This window comes from Erythrolamprus reginae, chromosome Z (genome assembly GCF_031021105.1).
Source record: "Erythrolamprus reginae isolate rEryReg1 chromosome Z, rEryReg1.hap1, whole genome shotgun sequence".
Taxonomy (NCBI): domain Eukaryota; kingdom Metazoa; phylum Chordata; class Lepidosauria; order Squamata; family Dipsadidae; genus Erythrolamprus; species Erythrolamprus reginae.
In genome coordinates, this window is record NC_091963.1 from 18,999,716 (window position 1) to 19,024,381 (window position 24,666).

General features: G+C 42.1%; 1 protein-coding gene across 2 annotated transcripts in view; it reads right to left on the reverse strand.

Moving 5' to 3' along the window:
• CCNY (cyclin Y) overlaps nucleotides 1-24,144 on the reverse strand; it is a 148,153-nt gene extending 124,009 nt beyond the window's left edge. The window contains exon 1 of one of the 2 annotated variants that reach the window (XM_070730076.1): nucleotides 23,378-24,144. In XM_070730076.1, coding sequence (XP_070586177.1) covers nucleotides 23,378-23,528 — 151 coding nt within the window. In that variant the 5' untranslated portion in view covers nucleotides 23,529-24,144. The remainder of the gene's footprint in view (nucleotides 1-23,377) is intronic. The other variant, XM_070730075.1, reaches the window with a different exon arrangement.
• Between the last annotated feature and the right edge of the window lie 522 nt (nucleotides 24,145-24,666).

Below are 24,666 nucleotides of genomic sequence, written 5' to 3' on the forward strand. Positions count from 1 at the left end.
AGGGCTGCATCAGCGTTGTGGCCTCTGGGGGCCAGATTGGGTAGTCACAGCTAACTGGGTGGACATGGCCATGGGAGGGGGGGGGGCAACTTGATGTCGCTCACATCGGAAGGCACCTGTAGTGGCCCAGGTGGGACCAAGGGATCCATTGTATCCAGCGTGCAACCACAGGGTAGACGGCCCCTTGCTAGTTCCAGGGTGGTCCCACTTTTCCAGTCTGGATGGTCACCACAAAGTTGTAGATCAGCACCTGGCTGACCTAGGCTGGGGCCGAAGTGCTTTCAGGCTGGTCTTGCAAACCAGATCTAACCACATTGTGAGCCAGATCTGACCCAGAGGCCTTGAGTTTGACCCCTTTCACTTAGTACAAAGCTATCTCATGCATTAGAGGGGCCATGAAATTACACATTTTCATGGAGTCTGGTCACTGAAATCACAATGAACCTCCCAAAAATAGTGATACTATTTTTCTGGTCTGATAGGTACATTATCCATTAAATGTTCCATCATGTCCAGCTAAGAATAAAATGCTGAACCAACCTTATAACAATTCTGCATAAAAGGTGAAGTTAGAAACTGTCTCATACCAATGTTAACAACTGAATTTAGATAATACTTTTCTTCTAAATGTAATTTTGACTGGATCTGGAAAGGCATACAGTACTAACAATAAACCTATTTAATGAAATCAATACAATTTTAACCAATTCATTTAGGAAGTTTAATTTAGCAGGAAACGTTTACAGAACCTGGACATGTACAGCAAGGAAATGACAAGCAAGGGAAAAAAATAGACTTTTGGATGACATAAATTCACAGACACTAAAAGGACAGGAACCAGGGAATAGAAAAAGGCAAGAAATTGAGAGGAAATAAAATTTCAGCATTAAAACTAGCAATTTGCCAACAAAAGAGGGAAGAGGATAAAAATTATAGCTGGAATTTCCAATATCATTCATCTTTTCAAATAGATGTTCTTTCCACATGAAGAAAAATGGAAATGGCTTAATAAAGCATCTAGGCATGGTATATGCAACTTGACATACTATTTTACCAAACATATTGAAAAATACTAGTTGCAAATACTGGCGCTTGGTCATTTTCCTCACCTCAAGAAGGATAGATATTTATTTATTTATTTATTTATTTATTTATTTATTTATTTATTTATTATTTAGATTTGTATGCCGCCCCTCTCCGAAGACTCGGGGCAGCTCACAACAAGATATAACAAATCATAAATAATTCAAATAACTTTAAAATATTTAAAGATTTAAAAGAACCCCATATACTAACAGACACACACACAAGCATACCATGTATAAAATTGAACAAGCCCGGGGGAGGTGTTTCAATTCCCCCATGCCTGACGGCAAAGGTGGGTTTTAAGGAGTTTGTCACCTCACCTATAATGTCACCTCACCTCAAGAAGAATGTAATAGAACTGGAAAAGGTGCAAAAAAGGGCAACAAGTATGATCAAGGAAATGGAGCACCCCCCTTATGAAACCAGGGTGCAACGCCTTGGTCTCTTCAGCCTTGAAAGACGGCGTTTAAGTGGTGACTTAATTGAAGTGTATAAAATCATGCATGGGATAGAAAAGGTGAATAGAGAAACATTCTTTTCTCTTGTCACACAATACTATCTATAACAAGCAGGAAGAGGGAGATTATGATCCCGCTATATAGAGTGCTGGTGAGACCACATTTGGAATACTGTGTTCAGTTCTGGGGACCTCTCCTACAAAAAGATATTGACAAAATTGAATGGGTCCAAAGACGGGCTACAAGAATGGTGGAAGGTCTTAAGCATAAAACGTATCAGGAAAGACTTCATGAACTCAATCTGTATAGTCTGGAGGACAGAAGGAAAAGGGGGGACATGATCGAAACATTTAAATATGTTAAAGGGTTAAATAAGGTCCAGGAGGGAAGTGTTTTTAATAGGAAAGTGAACACAAGAACAAGGGGACACATTCTGAAGTTAGTTGGGGGAAAGATCAAAAGCAACATGAGAAAATATTATTTTACTGAAAGAGTAGTAGATCCTTGGAAAAAACTTCCAGCAGACGTGGTTGATAAATGCACAGTAACTGAATTTAAACATGCCTGGAATAAACATATATCCATCCTAAGATAAAATACAGAAAATAGTATAAGGGCAGACTAGATGGATCATGAGATCTTTTTCTGCCGTCAGTCTTCTATGTTTCTATGTTTCTACTAGGACGTTGGAGCACTCCCTAAAGCTCATAGGTAAGAAAGCGAGGACAAATCAAGGGAAATATTTCTTCACCCAGAAGGTCGTTGGTTTATGGAATTCACTTCCAGAAGAGGTCGTGACAGCTGTCAACCTTGATAGCTTCAAGGCAGGATTAGACAGATTCATGGATGCCAAGGGTATTGGTGGTTATTGAAACGGATGTCAATGTGCCGCCTCTATGTTGGTTGAAGCAGGCAGGATTCCTTTGGGTCCCATTTGTTGCGGATCGAGGGAAAGGGAGAGTTTTGCCTTCTCTTTCTGCTCAAGATCCCCAAGGACAATTGGTGGGCCACTGTGTGACACAGAATGCTGGACTCGATGGGCTTTGGCCTGATTCAGCATGGCTCTTCTTATGTTCCATAAAATAAATGTAGCAAGAAACGTTTTAGTGCAGGAATGTCAAACTCGCGGTGTCACATTGCTATCCCGTGACATATCGTGACTTTCACCTCCTTCACTAAATGGGATGGGCGTGGCCAGCACGTGATGCATCAGGCCCGCTAGCCGCAAGTTTGACACCCCTACTATTGAAATATGAGTCAGTTGCTAAATATCTGAAATTTGATCACTTGATCGTGGGGATGCTGCAATGGGTGTAAGTGTGAAAAATTATATCACTGCCGTTGTAACTTTGAGTGGTCACAAAATGAGCTGCATTAAATCAAAAACGTTAGGGGTTTTTTTGTCACCTTGAGTTATTTTTGAAAGAAATAAAAGATAGGATTTTTTAAAAATCTAAAGTAAGTAAATAAATAAATATAGCAAGAACTGGAATTAAGATTCCAAATTTAGAAGCTGAATAAGGTTTTTCAGATGTGTTTCTCCACCACCAAATCCATTGTTTTAAATTTCATTATCGTAGAAACAAAGTTTAACACAAAACAGGAGAACTATATCTGCTTCTATACTGGCAATAAACTTTTCCAGGATTCACAGAATAGGCGTTGATTGCTTACCTGAACGCCTCTTCTCGTACGGTGAGTGGGTACAGCAGTCACATGGGTTGCTCCTGTCCAATCCGTTGGAACTGAGCCTAGTATTAAAAAAGAGTGCTGGATCCGCCCCTTCCCCAGAATTCGCGAATCCATAGACTAGGCTCAGTAGTGAAGCTCTTTAATGTTCAACTCTCATGTGTTATAAGAAAATAGAATAGAAGGTAAAGAAGACCACACAAAGGGAGGGAAGTGACTGCTGTACCCACTCACCGTACGAGAAGAGGCGTTCAGGTAAGCAATCAACGCCTATTCTCCGTACTGAAGGAGTGGGTCCAGCAGTCACATGGGACATACCCAAGAGATAGGTCCCTAGGGTGGGAGTACATAGCTATCGTGAGAGATAACGGATTGGAGTACTCTTCTGCCAAAGGCAGCGTCCGCTGATGCGTACGAATCGTTGATGAAGGAATTTGGCGAGGCCCAAGTGGCTGCTTTGCAGACTTCTTCCAACGGAGCCTGAGTCGCCCAAGCGGCAGATGTGGCAGCACTTCTGGTGGAATGCGCTGTAATATTCCTTGGAATGGAAAGGGAAGCTGTCTCGTAGGCCTTAGAGATGGTCCCTCTGATCCAACGACCTATTACTGTAGAAGACACTCTGGATCCCAAGGATCTGGGATGGTAGGCTATGAAGAGTGCTTCAGACCTCCGGATGGGTCTTGTGCGTTGGATATAAACCTTTAGCGCTCTAGTGAGATCCAGAGTGTGCCATCTAGTTGCCAGGGGATGCTCTCGTTGGAGGCAGAAGGAAGGTAATATGATATCCTGAGATCTGTGGGACATGGAACTGACCTTTGGTAGAAAGGTGGGGTCCAGTCGCAGAACCACCTTGTCCTGGTGAAACTGACAAAGGTCCTGTCTGATAGAAAGGGCTGCCAACTCAGATATGCGTCGGGCGGATGTAATCGCCACCAGGAATGCTACCCTGAAGGATAGGTACCTGAGGGACGCAGAGTTCAGGGGTTCGTAAGGTGCCTGAGTAAGAGAGTGGAGAACCCGTGGCAAGTCCCAGGTGAGATATCTGTGGATCTTAGAAGGCCTGAAGTTGGCCACTCCTCTTAGAAATTCTTGGATTTCTGGAAGGGAGCGGAGGGGCTGCCTGCGAGGCCCCGCCAAGACGGAAGAGATGGCGGCCAGGTGTCGGCGGATGGTGCTGGTAGAGAGGCCTTGGTGGGAGCCTTTCATGAGGAAGGTGATTATCCTGTGGGTGGGAAGACACAGGGGAGATAAGCCCTTCTGCAAGCACCACTGATGGAATTTGGACCAAGTATGGTCGTAGATCCGGTTGGTAGACCCTCTTCTAGACTTCAGGATGATTTCCACTGTGTCCGGGTCATACCCTCGCAGGTCTAAGTCCCTCCGGATAATAACCAGGCGGTGAGGTGAAACCACTCTGGGTCTGGATGGAAGGAGGCCCCCTGTCGCGACATATCCTCCGAAACGGGGAGTTGCCAGGGGTCCTGGACGGACATTGTTGGAGGTCCGCGAACCAGGGCCTGCGAGGCCAGTGAGGGGCAATCAGAATTACTCGGGCCTTCTCCAGGAGGATTTTGTTGATCACGTCAGGCAGAATTGTAAATGGAGGAAAAGCATACAATAGACCTGGAGGCCAAGGACTCCTGAGGGCAGTGATTGCCTCTGCTCCCGGAGACGGGAACCTGGAGATGAAGTGAGGGAGCTGGGCATTGGCTTTGGTCGCCAATAGATCCAACACTGAATGGCCGAACCTGAGGCAGACTTGGTGGAACAGTGACTGATGGAGATTTCACTCGCCTGGATCTATGGTCGCTCGCGAGAGCCAGTCCGCTTGGACGTTGAGGCTCCCCGAGATGTGGTCGGCTAGAAGCGACTGGAGATTCTTCTCTGCCCAAAGGCCTAACTTCAGGGCCTCCCTCCTGAGGGCCTAGGCTCTTGTGCCTCCCTGTCTGCAAATATGGCTTTTGGTGGCTATATTGTCGGTGAAAATCAGCACATGCTGGTTGGAGATGTGAGATTGGAATTGTTTTAGAGCTAGAGACACGGCTCTTAATTCTAATCAATTGATGGGCCTGGAAGCCTCCTCCAGTGCCCATGAGCCCTGAGCTAAAAGACCCTGGGCGTGGGCTCCCCAGCCCGAGAGGCTGGCATCTGTGATGACTACAACTGGTCGGGCACTGGAAGGGAGATCCCTTGTCTAGGGCTGGAGAAGTCCACCACTTGAGGGATCTGCGAACCGTCGGAGGAATGGCGACGATTCGAGTTGCTGTGGCCCGATCTCTGGGAGGTAATAGAAGCCACTGTAGTTCCCTGGCGTGAAGACAGGCCCAGGGAACAATACCAATAGATGACACCATTTTACCCAAAGGGAAGATAGGGTGGCAATGGAGGTAGATTGCTGGGGCAGGATGCGAGCAATGAGATCCAAAAGGCTGCGTTTTCCCTCAGTGGAGAGGAAAACCTGGGATAACTCAGAATTAATGATAGTTCCCAGATGCAGAATGGAAGTGGATGGATCAAGGTGGCTCCTTTTAAGATTTATGGAGAAACCATGATTCTGTAGAACCGAAATGGTAAAAGAGAGGTCTGCCGCCACCCAGTTCTGGAATTTCCATGAATTAAAATGTCATCTAAATAACATAAAATATGAATGGGAGAAGCCCGGATATGAGCCGCCAAGGATCCCAAGAGTTTAGTGAAGACTCTGGGAGCTGAGTAGAGCCCAAATGGCATGGCCATACACTGAAAATGCCTGCCTTGAAAGGCAAAGCGCAGAAATTTCCTATGGATCTTGACAATGGGGATATGGAGGAAGGCCTCCGTGAGATCCAGAGACACCATAAAGTCTCCCCGATGTAGAGCTGCTAAAAATGGAAGATAAGGAATGCATTTTGAAATCCTATATTTTATGAACCGGTTCAATTTTTTTAGATCTAAGATGGCTCTCCAGCCTCCAGAGGTCTTAGGGACCATGAAGAGGATGGGAGAAAGCCTAAACCTCTCTGGAGAGAGGGGACCGGTTGAAAAGCTCTAATAGTCAACAAATGAGAAATAGCCTCCTCCATTCGGATACGAGATGGAGGGGAACTGGGAGAAGGACACGAAATAAAACGGTTAGGGGGAGGTGAAATGAACTCTAACCTTAGGCTCCTTTCCACAGTGTCAATGACCCAGGGGTCCTTACAAGAACGGTGCCAGGCGGACGAGAACCAGGCTAGGCGACCGCCTATGGGAAAGGAGGAAAACTTACCATCTGGCTCTTTTGGAAGCCCTGGTAGAAGAGGATCCTCTCTGATAACGGGAACCTCTGCCCCTGGTGGTTCTAGATTGGGATCGAAACCGAAGGGAAAACTGACCTGGACTCCTTTGAAATGCGAAGCCCTGATCCTGTAGACGCCCTGTGCGCCGAAAAGGCTACGGTTTAGGGGCCTTCTAGGTGGTAGGTCCCAAGACCTTTTTCTTGTCTGTGGTCTCTGTAAGGAGAGGGTCCAGAAGGTCTCCGAAGAGGAGGTCACGTTTCAGCGGACCCATGGCTAACTGCCACTTCTGTCTTACTCCCGCCTGCCAAGGGCGGAGCCATAGAAGTCTTCTGGCCGTTGTGGAGGCTGCTACTGACCTGGCTGCAAATCTGGAAGATTGGAGGGTAGCATCTGCTACATATTGGGCAGCTGCGAAGATTTTGTTGAAATCCTGTTGGCCCCGTAAGTCATCTGGAGGCAGGTGTGGTTGGAGCTGACGAAGCCACAAGAGCATAGCTCTGGAAAAGAAGGATGCCGCTGCAGCACTCTTAAAGGCCCATGAGTCTGCAAGAAGACTCCTTTTGAGCATTGCTCAAGTCGTTTGTCCTCTGGCCGGAGGACCTCCTCTGCTTCGCCAGGCATGGCGGCAGTCGAGTGGAGAGTCTTCACTGGTTCATCTGGCTTGGGACATGTTAGGAGTTCCTCATAGACGGAGGAGAGCTTGTAGAGCTTCTAGTCCTTGGGAGTGGGAGTAAAGCCAGCAGTTGGGTGGTCCCACTGTTTAAGCAAGGCATCCGTAAACAACTTGGGCATAGGAATTACCTCATTGTCTTCCTGTTCTTTCATGAAAAAAGGGAAGATTATCCTCCGGAGGATCTGAGGAAGAAGTAGCCTGTTTTTCTTGCCCGGCTAGCCCCGTGGATACTCTAGCTTTAAGCAGGAGAGATTTGAAAAGCTGCGAAGGAAAGATAGCAGCTGGGGCTGGAATCTTAATCTGAGATTCCTCATCTTCCGACAGACGCTGAAATGGGTCATCATCCTCTTCTGCATCCACGTCCTCATCCTCTTCCTGAGAGGAGTGAGAGATCTCCATGGCTGGGGCTCTGTAGGAAGGAGAAGAACTCACGGGACGGGAGGAGCGTGGAGAGGGATGAGACAGAGAAGGCACATTGAAAGATGAGAGTTTAGCGTCAATGGTGTTAGTCAGAATAGTCAAGATAGACTGAAACTCCGGTGGCAAGGAAGAAAAATCAGCCGGAAAAGCCGGAGGATCCCTGAGGGCCTGAGCAGGTTCTGGCTGGGAGGAATCCTCGGTAATATCTGGCTCCTCTGGACCTAAACCCCATAGGTTAGGTTGGGGTGGATTTAGGTTTGGCTCATCCAGGGATAGCACAGGAACCCCAGAAAGAGGCAGGTTAGAGGCCTCCGGGGGGGTTGGATTGATATGCACTTGGGCCTGCACCTTAAAAGTTTGGCTGGTTTATCATGTATTTTTTGTAGGGCTGGGTCCCTTCTCTTCTCAGCCCTGGTGGGCTTGGCTAAGGAATGGGTGCCTGAGAAGGAGGAGGAAGAGGCCTGGGGAACTTCAGTAGAATTACCAGTAGGCCTAACCTCTTTGGGACCTTTGGTAGTGCCTCTCTTGGGAAAAGAAGCCATAGTCTGACAATTAACAGAAGACAAGGCTGAGCCAATAACTGAATAATAAGGAGAAGAATTTCAAGGACTTCCCAAGAGGAATGGATCCTGCTTCGAGGCCTCGAAGCTGCTGAGACGTGAGGACAATCTGGGCAAACCCAGAGTTCGTGCCCCCAAATCCAGCGGGGCCAGCCTCCCTAAACTTTATAATTAAGTAAACCAAGGCACTCTGGTTGGAGGCTTAGCCGGTGGAGAATTTAGCCTGGGACCCCCAAGGCCCGCTCCGGGATCCACGCGGTGGACTGAGGCCTACACGGCTGGCAGGGGGCCAACACGAGAGGCCTAGATTTAAAAAGGGCGCGAAGGCCTTCGCGCCGAAAAAGATCGCTGCGTAAAATTTCTTAAAGGGGAAGCGATCGACTAAGTCCAGGAGACTAGAAGGCGTCTCACTCCGCAGGAGGTATTTCTTAAGCCCTTAAATATTTTTGTATACAATAAATAATCAATAATTCAATAGATTAATACTTGCACCAGGACCTCCAGGCCAAAGGATTAGAAGAATCCACAAGCGGCCGCAGGAATCGTAACCGGCAAAACCGCCGGGGGAAAACGAAACCGCAACTTCTCCCAAGGAAAAAAGCCTAGCCGCTTTTTTTCTTTTTTTCTTTTAAACGGCTGGCGCAATTAGTGCAAGTAAATAATTAAAGACAATAAATCTTACTACTTTTTGAAGGAAAGGATCGAAGGGAAGGTGTTAGAATGTTGAACGAGCTATCACAATACAACCGCAGGATATGCGAACTGAGCGAATTCTGGGGAAGGGGCGGATCCAGCACTCTTTTTTAATACTAGGCTCAGTTCCAACGGATTGGACAGGAGCAACCCATGTGACTGCTGGACCCACTCCTTCAGTACGGAGAACAGGGACAAAAGGAGACAAGGCACATTCTGTTACTGATTATCTGGAAATTGTGAAAAGGTCTCAGGAATGCAAGAAGAATGTCATAACAGACCCCAAACCCATAAATTGCTGATTCAGTGATACACATGGGAAACTTCATAAGAAAACTAAACAAACTTTGGTTTGGTATTGATTTGCTATCCCCATTCTTCCATAACTTCCCTATTCTCTTCACATGAGATACACCAAAATCTGACAGATGTAATTACACAGTGCCGTATATCACATTTTTATGCCAGCTGCTTTTTTTTAAAAAAAATACCATACTATTGTATGCTAAATAATTATTTTTCTATAGCTGTCCATTTCTTTGGAAATGTAATAAGTAGATTCATTCACAAAGCAGTGAAAGGTTTTGTTGCAGTTGCTTTGTTGCTGCTCTCTATATAAATGATAGTGGATATTTTAAATAGCTAAAGCAATTCAACTCTTAGACAGAACAATTGTGTGACAACTGCTATTTGTATGTGCAATTTGTATGTAATCTGTATGTGCAATTCCATCAACCATGCATTGGTTGACATTTCAATGGCAATGCATTCTAATAATGTTTCAAATTATAACATTTGCTTTTTGTGTAGCAATGTAAACATTTTTTTGCATAGCAATAGATCACATCTACTGAATGAATAGCCTGTATAATTATATTTTAGTAGAAATATCAGTATTTTCTATTCTTTATCAAAACCACAGTGCCCTGTTCTATAAACAACAGAAAATACCACAGAGAAAAACTCAAATATCTATTCCTTGTTTACATATAGCTGGCTCAGATTTCTCTGTAAAAATGTGCTCAAGTGTAATATATGTATATTGGATTCCAATAATTGGAATCCATTGATTTTTTTAATTGAAAATTGAGAAAAGGCTCACATTTTAATAAGAAATCATATGTATAAGTACTCTGGCAATTTCCCCTACTATAAACTGAAATTATAAAGGCTATGCAATGATTTAATAATAAAAAAATATAGTCTCTTCAATTTATACACTAACCATTTCATTCAAATTATACACAAAATATATCCCAATACATTTTAACTGTGTGATTGCATTGTAATGTATTTTGAAGTAAACCATTTTAAGCAACCATTGAAAAATAGCATTTTTAAAATGAATGTTTTGTGGCTATTTCAGTTTTTTCATGTTGTTGGCGTATTTAAAAATTCTTGAGCAATTTTGTCCTGGATTGAAGCTGTTCTTGCATTCTAGGTTAAAGGAAATAAACATCCCTGTCTAGCAAATAAATCACTTTGAGAACAATCCCTTAAAAAGAGTTTATCAATGATGCAAAACAAATTTAGCATACAATCAACATTTTATTAGCGACAGGATTATATAGGATTCCCTTTTCTTGTCTAGATCTGACAGTGAAAAATGTGAATTGAATACGAGGGCTTTATTACAAGAATAAAAGAAACCAGAGCTATCAATGATTTTGACAAAGCCCACAAGTGCAATAATACCCTTGATTGACTTGTGGCATTAAGACAACCCTATCTAATAATAGCAGTGCAATTATTGCCTCTGAACTTAACATGGTCATTTCTCAGCTAGGAAATGAATTAGGCAAATAACCTTCCTTCTACACCAAGCAAGTTTGATCAGTTCTTCAACATTTTCATGTCTGTAACCTCTACACTAGAGAAATCCGTACTTGATGTACCAAACTTGAATGTTTTCTTAACAGGAACTTGGATGGCTTTAACTAAGGTGAAATCCATTCTGCCTCCAGAGACCACCTACCCAACTTACATATTATCAGGGATGCTTTTTTCTGCACTTTGCCAATATTTACTATAAATGTCTTTTTAATTTTCTGATATTGATATTCTGTTGACTCATTTTATTAAGAAAAGAGTCATCTTTATATGAACAGGTCTTTCTATATTTCAGTCATTCTCTTCTTAGATCAACACCCATTACATAGAGGTCAGCTACCCTATTTTGTACAAACTGATGTTGAGTCAGACATTTACAAAGTTTTTTGAGTTTCAAGTCAAGTTTCTTTCTTGATCTTTCCTTTCCAGATATCTCTTTTCAGACAAAAGAAACTATTCCATTTGAAAAGGAATAAGAAAATTAAAGGTATCTTAGAACAGCATCTTCATTGCTATACAAACTAAGATTAAATGACCTGATCTTCTTTAAGTACCTCTTGACATTGAGTTTGTCATCTGCATTTCTATAACTGTCTGGTTTGGTTCTGCAACCCAACAAGACCGACACAGAGTTCAGAGGATAATCAGAGCTGCAGAAAAAACAATTGCTGCCAACCTGCCTTCCATTGAGGACCTGCATACTGCATGAGTCAAAAAGAAATATTATGAAAATATTTATTGACCCCTCACATCCTGGGCATAAACCATTTCAACTTCTACCCTCAAAACATCACTACAGAGCACTGCACACCAAGACAACTAGACACAATAACATTTTTTTCCTGAATGCCATCACTCTACTAAACAAATAATTCACTCAACACTGTCAGACTTTTTAACTAAGTCTACACTTCTATTTCTACTAGTTTTTTCTCATCATTCCTATCACCCTTTTCCTCCCACTTAGGACTGTATGACTGTAACTTGTTGCTTGTATCCTAAGATTTTCATTAATATTGATTGTTTCTTCATTGCTTATTTGACCCCTATGACAATCATTAAGTGTTGTACCACATGATTCTTGATAATTCTATATTTTCTTTTATGCACACTGAGAGCATATGCACCAAGACAAATTCCTTGTGTGTCCAATCACACTTGGCCAATAAAGAATTCTATTCTATTCTATTCTATTCTATTGACCTAGAATCACAGTTCACACCAGAGCTTCTATTGCTAAGGGAAGCAGTTGTTAGATGTGTTATGCCTAATTTTAAGACCTTTTTTGCTTTGTTGTTAAGTGAAATATATGATTAAATGTGTTTCAGCAAATAACAATCACATGATTCCAGTACACTGCAACCATCATAAAACCATGCCGGTTGTCAGGGCTATAATTTTGATCCTTTAGCTGCAGGGATACGACAATGGTCATGTGAAGACCAGTATTAAGTCATTTTAAGACCACTGTAATTTTGAATGGTCACAACAAATAGTTGTAAGTCAAGGACCAACTGTACTAATGGTGGGATTTGTTTAGTTCATGACTCCACTGTGTTGTCACTAATTCAGGTCACCTATACTTCCACTCGCACCTGCTGTCACACACTTTCTGGTTTTTTCTTGTTCCAAAAATACTTCAAGCCACTTGGTGCTTCTTTAAGCTGATCATATTCACAGCAGAAGGCTGAGTAAGCTATTTCTTGAATATGAGGTTAAATGTCTGGATAGCCAGGATTTAAGAGCTACTATGCTGACGGAATGCCCTCCAGCTGTAAGCAACTAAACATATTTATTTGTCCATTATGTTCTCCTTCAGGGTATGCAACATTATGCCACAAAAGAAACAAAAAGATAAAGAAATTAAAGGCATGAGATTTTTTTTTAAAGGAAAAAATAGCTAAATCTACAATTGGTTAACAGCATTCCTATCTAACAGACAAGTGGTCAAAATAGGAAGTGCCACTTCTCTTCCTGCTCCTGTTAACAGTGGTGTCCCTCGAGGTAGTGTTTTAGGACCCACACTATTCATACTATACATAAACGATCTTTGCGATTGCATCACTAGCAATTGCGTTCTCTTTGCAGATGATGTCAAACTATTTAATACCACCGATAATGCTGCTACCTTTCAAAAAGACATTGACCACGTAGCAGAATGGTCTAAAACCTGGCAACTTCAAATCTCCACCACTAAATGCTCTGTCTTACACATTGGTAAAAAGAATCAGAATACTAAATGTAAACTTGGAGGAATTAAACTTATTGATAACCCTCAATCTGTCAAAGACCTTGGAGTACTCATATCCAATGACCTAAGTCCTAGAGCCCACTGCAACAACATTGCCAAAAGGCTTTAAGAGTTGTTAACTTAATCCTTCGCAGCTTCTTCTATGGTAATTTTGAACTGCTAACAAGAGCTTACAAAACATTTGTCAGACCAATCCTAGAATACAGCTCGTATGGAACCCACATCAACACAATTGAGAGAGTCCAGAAATATTTCACAAGAAGAGTCCTTCATTCCTCTTCTAACAACAAAATATCTTACTTCGCCAGACTTGAAATTCTTGGTTTAGACAACTTACAACTCCGTCGTCTCCGTTCCGACTTAATTATAGTTCATAAAATCATATACCAAAATGCCCTACCTGTTAACGACTATTTCACTCCTAACCCCAAAACCTTTAACCTTAGACTATCTACAATTGACCTCTCCCCCTTTCTAAGAGGTCTGTAAGGGGCGTGCATAAGTGCACCACTGTGCCTACCGTCCCTGTCCTATTGTCTTCTTTTCTTAATTTTATCATTACTGGGTGGGTGGGTGGACGGACGGATAAATATTTTACATCAATACTTTTCATTATAGCCCTCATGCCTTTCTAATGGTCCAAACTTTTCTTGTTTCTACTATATCCATGCACTGCTTCATGTCATATCATAGTGTTTTTAATAGGAAAGTGAACACAAGAACAAGGGGACACAATCTGAAGTTAGTTGGGGGAAAGATCAAAAGCAACATGAGAAAATATTATTTTACTGAAAGAGTAGTAGATCCTTGGAACAAAATTCCAGCAGACGTGGTAGATAAATCCACAGTAACTGAATTTAAACATGCCTGGGATAAACATACAGTAGTCCCTCGCTATACCGCGCTTCACCTACTGCGGCTTCACTTCATCGCGGGTTTCTGAGGAAGCCGATCGGCAGATTTAAACAGCCCGCCGAACTCGATCGGCAGGTTTTTCAAAAAAAAAATCTAAATCTAAAATTGTAAATACTGTATTTAAATACTGTATCTAAAATAAATACTTTGTGGGAAGGGTTTATAAACACTTAAAACAATGAAAACTTACCAAACAATTACAATATAAATACTTAAATAAGTACTATCAGTCGATAAATTCCCCATCGCGGATTTCACCTATCGCGGCCAGGTCTGGAACGTAACACCAACGATAGGTGAGGGACTACTGTAGATGCATCCTAAGATAAAATACAGAAAATAGTATAAGGGCAGACTAGATGGACCATGAGGTCTTTTTCTGCCGTCAGACTTCTATGTTTCTATGTTTCTATCTTTGGTCTTTAACCTTTTTACTTCCTTCTAACAAACAGTTTCTTGGTATTCTCAGCCCATTTGGTCTTCCTTCATATGTTTGCTTTACTATTTTGACCCTAATTCATTATTTATGTAACATCAACCACCTCAACATGCGCTTTTTTGTAATAGTGTACAGCATGCTTCAACTCAATCCAGAGTCCCTTGGGAGTTGAGCAGCATATAAATTTAATTAATTAATTAATCCCAATCCATTCAAACATTAGAACCTTCAATATCTATTCCAGCTCTTTACTTTAACACACATGCTTCTTAAGCTTTCCAACTCTATTGCACAAGATCATATACTGCAACATCCTGCCTGTCAATGACTACTTCAGCTTCAACCGCAATAACACAAGAGCACGCAACAGGTTCAAACTTAATATCAACCGCTCCAAACTTGACTGTAAAAAATATGACTTTAGCAATCGAGTTATTGAAGCGTGGAACTCATTACCAGACTCCGTGGTGTCAACCCCCAACCCCCAACATTTTTCCCTTTGACTAACCATGATTGACCTCACCAGGTTCCTTAGAGGTCAGTAAGGGGTGAGCATAAGTGCACTAGTGTGCCTTCCGTCCCCTGTCCAATTGCCCCTCCTATATTTTATATATCTTTTCTTCCATTCATATATCTTTTCCTCTATTCTTCCTTGACGTATTCTATTCTCATATCTTTTCTTCTATCCTTTCCCTGACATTTACTACTACATGTTTTTATTCTCTTTAACTCTCAATTTGTATTGGACAAAATAAATAAAAGAAATAAATAAATAAAATAAAATAAAATTCAACTTCCATTTTTCTGGACATACATACCCAAATTTCATTTCTTTGTGGCAAAGTAGGCCGAAATGTTTTTATATAAAGTCATTTTTGTTTCTTAAGGCAAACAATAGGGGGTGTCTAAAAATGCTGACTGAGGAATTTAGAGAGTTGAAGTCGCCACGTGTTAACATTGCTAAGTTTGGAGATTTCTGATCTACAACAATCCATTGCAGAAGTGTCCGCAACTCAAAATGAATCATGATACTAGCATTTATTCATTCATTCTTTCATTCATTCATTCATTTATTTATTTATTAGATTTGTATGCCGCCCCCCCTCCGCAGACTCGGGGCGGCTCGCAACACAATAAAAACAGTTTATAACAAATCTAATAATTTACAATATAAAATATTTAAAAAACCCATTATTAAGCAGACATACACACAAGCATACCATACATAGTCCCCCCATGCCTGACGACAAAGGTGGGTTTTAAGGAGTTTGCGAAAGGCGAGGAGGGTAGGGGCAGTTCTAATCTCTGGGGGGAGCTGGTTCCAGAGAGTTGGGGCCACCACGGAGAAGGCTCTTCCCCTGGGGCCCGCCAACCAACATTGTTTAGTTGACGGGACCCGGAGAAGGCCCACTCTGTGGGACCTAATCGGTCGCTGGGATTCGTTCGACAGAAGGCGGTCTCGGAGATATCATTGCAGAAGTGTCCGCAATTCAAAATGAATCATGATACTAGTATGAAAGGAGTCAGTACTGTATAGAGTTTTCATACAGTTCTTCACTTGCTCCTTTATCCACCTTGAGGCTCACAGGCTCTTTACCAGCATTTACACATCGTAAAATTTCTACACCCAGTTTTACTTACTTTCCATCAGGCAACACCAATTAAGAAGCAGAATTTTTTTTTATAGCACCATTAAGAACTTAACAAATGACGTTCATACAATAGTTGCTGTCTGCAAAAATTTGAAATTCAATTAGCATAAGTAGTTTATTTAGTCTATGGCATCTACAATTGTCATGCAATCACTGATATACAAATTTATTTAAATAAAGTGTCAGAGTGGGTGGATAGATGAATGGATGGATAAAATGGATGGATAGATCGATGGATAGATCGATAGATAGATAGTATTGCCCAGGTTCGCCTGGTGCACCAGTTGTGGCCCTATCTGGATCGGGACTCACTGCTCACAGTCACTCATGCCCTCATCACCTCGAGGTTCAACTACTGTAATGCTCTCTACATGGGGCTACCTTTGAAAAATGTTCGGAAACTCCAGATCATGCAGAATGCAGCTGCGAGAGCAGTCATGGGCTTACCTAGGTATGCCCATGTTTCACCAACACTCCGCAGTCTGCATTGGTTGCTGATCAATTTCTGGTCACAATTCAAAGTGTTGGTTATGACCTTCAAAGCCCTTCATGGCATTGGACCAGAATATCTCCGAGACCGCCTTCTGCCGCACGAATCCCAGCGACTGATTAGGTCCCACAGAGTGGGCCTTCTCCGGGTCCCGTCAACTAAACAATGTCGGTTGGCGGGCCCCAAGAGCCTTCTCTGTGGCGGCCCCGGCCCTCTGGAACCCACTCCCCCCAGAGATTAGAACTGCCCCTACTCTCCTTGCCTTTCGTAAGCTCCTTAAAACCCAGCTTTGTCGTCAGGCATGGGGGAACTGAGACATCTCCCCGGGGCATATACAATTTATGAATGATATGTTTGTATGTATGTTTGTTTAGTAAAATGGGTTTTTTAAATATTTTAAACTATAATTTAGATTTGTTGTGAATTGTTTCATTTTGTTGTGAGCCGCCCCGAGTCTGCGGAGAGGGGCGGCATACAAATCTAAATAATAAATAAATACATACATACATACATACATACATACATACATGTATGCATATGTGTGTATGTGTGTGTGTGTGTGTGTGTATGTATGTGTATTCAGAGAAAAAACTATAAGAAAATCACCCTAATATGAAGCCACAGCATAACCATTTAGTAAAGTCAACATAACAGTTGTTAATATTGGGGGGGAAATCACTCACATAGAGGAAAAAATGCCATAATTGGCCACGGATTTCCATGTCAACTGTCCTTAGGAATTATATTACGTTCTGTACCAAAGCTTTCATCTCTGACTCAGTTATTTAATGTTCTGACTAAAGTACTGTGCACCACTGTGCCTCTTTGAGAAACAAAAGTGCCCTTTAGCTGATTTGATAAACACCAAACCAAGTTTCCATTTGGAGAAAAAGATCTTATCATGATCAGCAACAGACAGATTAGTGTCTTTTAGAGTTTTTTAAAAGGTAAAGGTTCCCCTTGTACATATGTCCTAGTCGTTCCTGACTCTAGGGGGCGGTGCTCATCTCTGTTTCTAAGACAAAGAGCCAGCGCTGTTCGAAGATGTTTCTGGGGTCATGGGACCAGCATGACTAAATACCAAAGGCGCACAGAATGCTGTTACCTTCCCATCAAAAGTGGTCCCTATTTTTCTTTTCTTTTCTTTAAAATTTTTATTTACAAATATACAAAACATAAAAAACAATCATAACAGTTGGTAATAAGATCTTTAACAAAACAGTATACAGTTAGTCCCTCACCTATCGCTGGTGTTACGTTCCAGACCTGGCCGCGATAGGTGAAATCCGCGATGGGGAATTTATCGACTGATAGTACTTATTTAAGTATTTATATTGTAATTGTTTGGTACATTTTCATTGTTTTAAGTGTTTATAAACCCTTCCCACACAGTATTTATTTTAGATACAGTATTTAAATACAGTATTTAAAATTTTAGATATATATATTTTTTTTTTGAAAAACCTGCAGATCGAGTTTGGCGGGCTGTTTAAATCTGCCGATCGACTTCCTCAGAAACCCGCGATGAAGTGAAGCCGCAGTAGGTGAAGCGCGGTATAGCGAGGGACTACTGTATGTATATATTATAGCATTCAGTAAGCGTATAGGCTTATGAAAAAGTAAGAGAAAGAAAATATGAAAGGAAAAAGTAAAGATAGAGAGAAAAAGAGGGGAAGAGAAAAAAAAGAGGTGAAGAAATAAAAGAGAAGAAGAGGGTGGGCGAGTGTACAGTGAAGTTGTGTTGAGAATGTGAACTAATTTTAACTTTATTAGCTCATTACCTTAGATCAAGATTAGTCGTATAGATAGAGAGAAGCCAGCGTTGAATTTATCACAGTATAGAGATTTGGACCTAAAAGTGAAATTTTATCTTTATACATCCAATATCTCTTGTAGCATTTGAAGTAAAAAGGAAAAGTTTTATACTAGATTTGTGTCTAATCTAATATATATAGGTCAATCCATTGTTTAAGCAAATTATTCTCTTTTTTTTAACCACCTATAAAAGGGGTCCCAACATTTGTTGAATGAAGATTTGGTTTCATTGGTCCCTATTTTTCTACTTGCATTTTATATGTGTTCGAACTGCTAGGTTGGCAGAAGCTGGGACAAGTAACGGAAGTTCACTCTGTTACATGGTGCTAGGGATTAAACAGCTGAACTGCCAAACTTTCTGATCAACAAGCTCAGCATATTCACCCAGTCCTTGTTAAGGTTAGTGACATCTTGAAAGACAGCGTTTAAGGAGTGACTTGATCGAAGTGTATAAAATCATGCATGGGATAGAAAAGGTGGATAGAGAAAAATTCTTTTCTCTATCACACAATACTAGGACGAGGGGGCACTCCCTACAGCTCAATGGTAAGAAAGTGAGGACAAATAAAGGGAAATATTTCTTTACCCAGACGGTCATTGGTTTATGGAATTCACTTCCAGAAGAGGTTGTGACAGCTGTCAGCCTGGATAGCTTCAAGGCAGGATTAGACAGATTCATGGATGCCAAGTGTATCGGTGGTTATTGAGGTACAAGTGCTGTCTCTATGTTGGTGGAGGCAGGCAGGATTCCCTTGGGTCCCATTTGTTGGGGGTCAAGAGAAAGGGAGAGTTTTGCCTTCTCTTTCTGCTCAAGATTCCCATGCTCAATTGGTGGGCCACTGTGTGACATAGAATGCTGGACTCAATGGGCTTTGGCAAGACTCTTCTTATGTTCTTAATAATTTTACATTTCAACAATTAATGCACTTGTAGAGATGCCAGATCAAATCTTTCTTTCACTGTAACTCTTATAAAAACTAAATTGTTTTGGAAGAACCTTAGAGATCTTCTAGTCTAACCACCTACTCAAGTTATACCATTTTGGACAAATAGTTGTCCAATCTTTTCATTATTATTATTATTAATTTATTGGATTTGTATGCCGCTCCTCTCCGTAGACTCGGGGCGGTTTTAAAACATTCAGTGATGGAACAAGGTATCAAATCCAGGTTTATGAAATTACCAAAATGACAAATCAAAAAGAAATTGGATTATTTTACATGAACACACAAACATTTTCTTAATAATCACTTTACTTCAAAAATAAATAGTGTATAGGTAATCCTCAATTTACAATCACACTTTAGTCCAAATCTTATGTTGCTAAACAAGACAGTTAAATTAATTTTGTCCCATTTTACGACCATTCTTGACATAGTTGTTAAATGAATCACTGCAGTCATGCTAATAACACAATTTTTAAGTGAATCCAGTGTCCCCACTGACTTTACTTGTCAAAAGGTATCAACAGCTGATACAACTGGCCCAGGATACTACAACTGTCATAAATATGAACTAGTTGTCAAGAATCCAAATTTTGATAACATGACAAGGAGATACTGCAATAGTTGAAAGTTTAAAAAATGGTCGTAAGTCACTTTTTCTAGTGCCATTGTAACGTCAAGCAATGATTATAAGTCAAGGACTATCTTTACAGGCAACAATCCCTTCTTCTATATTGATAACCATAAAAAAGAATTACTGTAATCTAAGATTAACAAATTGAAGCTAAGACACTGGATCTTAAATACAGAGCTGATTGGAGTTGAAGTCCACAAGTCTTAAAGTTGCCAAGTTTGAAGACCTCTGCTTTAGTATATAATCCTAAAATACACATCTAGGAATAAATACTGTACTACTAAATTCTACTACTACTACTACTGAAGGAAACAGTAAGTATGACTGCAACTGAATCCAATTCCATACATTATTTAAGGGAAAAAATGTATGCCATATTCCCAATTAATCCTCTGCACTTTTTCCGAAGTCTTTTTTTTGGATCTGGTTATAATATGGAAACACAACCAATGTTTATTTGAGAGCAGAAGTAAAAAAAGAGACTAAGAATTACATTTCAGTCAACCAATGTATTCATTTGATTTGACAGGTAGATGAGATTTCCCAGTTGATAAGGCTTCTTGCTCTATAAATCATGTTAAGGGGTGCTGTAAGATTGGAATCCAGTGATCACAACTTGTCCCCAAATTACAAATTAAATAGGATTAGAAGGAACTGCCGTGCTGAGGGGAGTGAGAGGCAAGTAAGCCAAAATGGCAATTTATTTATTTATTGGATTTGTACGCCGCCCCTCTCCGTAGACTCGGGGGGGCTAACAACAATGGTAAAAACAACATGCGACAATCCAATACTAAAACAGCTAATTTTAAAAACCAATTATAACCAAAACCATGCCCCTTTTGACATGCTTCTCACATGACATCTATAAAAAGGGGTGCCATTTTCAGCAACTTTCTTGACTTTCTGGAGCCCTTTCAAACACGTCCATACGAAAGAAATCTTTCACTCCGTGCCAAAATCTGGCATTCCTCAGTGTTATGAGACCAAATGCCCAGACAACAAAAGGGAAAAATAATTCCCTTTGTAAAAAATCACCTGGGAAGATCTTATCTTATACTTATTTTTGATTGGCTGGTTTCTGATGTTGGAAACAATAGTAAATGCCCTCTTTCCAGTGCCTCACTCACAATCCCAAATTATTCTCTCCTGAAGCAATTTCCTCTATAGTGCTCCATTGAGAAGTTATCCTATGGGGAATAAGAATCTACGGTGGAATACTTTTCACATCTAGAAGAAATATGGCTTGATGGAAATAGAGTAGAGTAGAGTAGAATAGAATAGAACAGAACAGAATTCTTTATTGGCCAAGGGTGATTGGACACACAAGGAATTTGTCTTTGGTGCAAATAAGGAAAGATATTATGGTCCAAATCATTTGCTCTAGAGAAACACAATGAAAAAACCCACACGTGGCTGTGAGGTTACTTCACCCATCATTTCCCCACATCCCTGTGTTAGAATGCAAATGGAGCCAAAGGAACATGCTATAAAATAATAGTCATGTCTTCCCTTTTAAAGACTGAGAGGCTTGAGACAGAATCTCTGTTTCAGCCTACCATTTGTTTAAAACATTTGTATTTATTTATATCCTGCCTGTATTACAAATCCAATTAATATAAATAAATAAATTAAATAAATTAAATAAATTAAATAAATTAAATAAATTAAATAAATAAATAAATAAATAAAATAAATAAATAAATAAAATAAAACAAACAAATAAATAAATAAATAATTTCCACAAGTTAATTCAAATATATCCAACACACCTTCTTCTATTTCTCCCACAAAAATAATCTTGTGAGGTAGGACTGGTGGAATGAATGTGTGGTTGGCTCAAGATTACTAAGCTAACTTTCATGGCAATAGTGGGTTCCACTTACCATTGCTACAGGTTCGGGAACAGGAGTACATGGGTGCAAGTCTTCTGCGCATGCGCAGAGCATTTTTTGATGACGTCTGGGCATGTGGGCGGAGCTTCCCGCCACTACCAGTTTGCCACACTGGGTCGAACCAGTAGCAACCCACTACTGTTCCATGGCAAAGCAGCACTTGAACTCAGATCCTCTCGATTCTAGCCTGGGGATTACCTGGCTCTTTATATATAGTATTACAGTGTTCCCTCGATTTCCACGGGGGATGCGTTCCGAGACCCCCCGCGAAAGTCGAATTTCTGCGAAGTAGAGATGCGGAAGTAAATACACCATTTTTGGCTATGGACAGTATCACAAGCCATCCCTTAACACTTTAAACCCCTAAATTACCATTTCCCATTCCCTTAACAACCATTTACTCACCATTATTACTGGTACTCACCATTGAATAAGACACTTAGTGATCCTGATATTTATAAACATAATTATTTATTAACAATAATTATTTTTTTGTTATTTATTTCCAAAAAATATTAGTTTGGCGATGACATATGACATCATTGGGTGGGAAAAACCATGGTATAGGGGAAAAAACCGCGAAGTATTTTTTAATTAATATTTTTTTTAAACCGTGGTGTAGGCTATTCGCGAAGTTCGAACCCGCGAAAATTGAGGGAACACTGTATATAGACGCAGAATCTTTGTTTCAGCCTACCAAACATTTAAAACATTTATATCTTTATACCCTGCCTATATATTATTTCACTAATAACCTAAGGCAGCAAACATACCCATCTCACCTTCCTCCTCCTATTTTCCTACAACAACCTTGCAAGGTTGGCTGGGCTGATACTGACTCCAAGCTGGCTTTCATGGATAATGTAGAACTTGAACTCGGGAGTGTCTTGCTTTCTGGTGTCTTAACCACTAGACCAAACTAGCTCTTTATGTATAGGGTTAAACAGATAGAGGCAGAATCTTCATTCCAACCCCCAACCATTTACAGGTATTTGTTTGTTTATTACATTTGAACCTTCAGATGTTTCCAGTTTTTCTGTAAAGAAAATACTTTCGCATGGTAGATGGCGAACTTCTATGGACCCTTCTGGGGAAAGGAGGCGGCTTGAATTTGCTTTTCTGGGACAACCAGAAAAATGGGAAATACAGTACACCCAAGTTCAGCCTCGTGGAGGATTAAAGTTTGAGTTGCTTCCACACAGTCCTTCAAAACAACTGCTTTGGTTTTTCGGACCTACTCGCCCACTTTGGGGGTGACTGGGACGGAACCCCACCACTACTCCTCTCCAAGTGGAAACCATGAATGTCACCCGTTTGCCTGAGAGCTGCTAAATCCCCAAATATGGCTCTGAGGCCCGCTTTCTCACACTGCAAGTGCAGACTGCACATGCCCAGGGGCACTGCCGCCTTGCTTACCACACCCAGCGTCCCATAGCTGATGCTTAGTTTTCAAAGGGGGAGGAGGGGAACAGAGGGGGGGGGGTGTAATCTAAAGCAACACCAACGCTGGACGGAATCAAACTAGTGTTTCTTCAGCCTCTTTTTCTCCCCACCCCTCCACAACATCCCAACGGTTCCTTTCCTACCTTGCCTTGCGCAAGCCGCCGGTGATCCCCTGACCTCCCCTCCTCCCGCGCGCGCGTCCGCTTGTCCGTACGTTCTCCCGACCCGCGTCTTACCGTCCATATTCTCCCGGTCGCTGATATGCTGCAGGTTGCAAGTGTTGTCGCGACTCAGCTCGGCGTCGGGCCGGTAGGACTCCAGCCGCGAGTGGGCATTCCTCCGCAGTTTGGGGCTGGACGAGACGCAGCAAGAGGTCACGTTCCCCATGTTCTCTGCCGCCGGGACCGGGCAGGCAGTCGAGGGAGGCTGGACCCAGGCGGGGTAGTAGAAGAACAGGACCGGAGGAGGCGGGGCGGGGAGGAGAAGCCAGACGGGGACGAAGGCGGTGGCAGGAGCAGCAGCGGCGGGAGTTACCAGCGGCTGGTATGGTGTGAAGCCATAAACGGGTTGGAGAACCAGCACCTCCGCCGGGGGAGGAGGAGCAGGGGGGGGGGGCGGCGGCGTGTGCAGTGACTCTGGCTTCCACTGGCCCCGCTGCTCTGCCTGTGCTGTGTCCGGAGGCTCATGCAACCTCCTGCGCCGGCAGTGGCATGCACTGCTGCAAAACTGGGTTAAGTCGGCCGTCGTGCGAGCTGTTCGCGCCGCTGCTGCTGTTGAGGAAGAGGAAGAGGAGGAGGCGGGTGCAGTCTTAGCGCCATGGCCGGCCGCTTTAAATCTTCTCAGCTGGCCCCGACCGGTGGCTTCCAGCCAGCGGCCTGCAGGAAAAGGGGGAAGAGGAGCAGCAGCAGCAGGAGGTTCGGAGAGTGTCTCCCTTCCCCGGCAGCAAAAACAGCAGCAGCAAAAGCAAAGCTCCGGGCTGCCTTTTGCAAAAAAAAAAAAACAAAAAAAACCGGTTCCGGTTCAAGTGGGTGGGAAGGTCGGTGCCTTGCTTGCTGCTAAGCCGGGCGGGAAGCCCGGGCGAAGCGAAACAGGGAGAACGGGCTGCCTTTGGGTAAGGGCCAAGATCGCCGTCTTCCGCTCGTTTGACGGCTCCCCGAGTCGTCAGATGTGTTCCCCTGCCACTTGGTGGAAGCTCAGGGGCTCTTGCCTTGGCAATCCCCGTGCCTGGCCTGGAGGGGTTGAGTAGGTGGTCATTGGTCGGGGAGTAGGGGGATTGAAAAGGAGAAGGAAGGGAAGAAGGGAAGGAAGAGAAGTAAGGAAGAAAGAAGGGAAAGGAAGGAAGGAAAGGGAAAAAAGGAAGGAAAAATGAAAGGAAGGAAAGGAAAGGAAAAGAAAAAAGAAGGGAAGAAAAGTGGGAAGGGAAGGGAAGGAAGAAAAAAGGAAGGGAAAGAAGAAAGAAGGAAAGGGAAGGGAAAAAAAAGAAAGGAAGAAAGAAGGGAAAGGAAAGAAAGAAACAAAAGAAAGA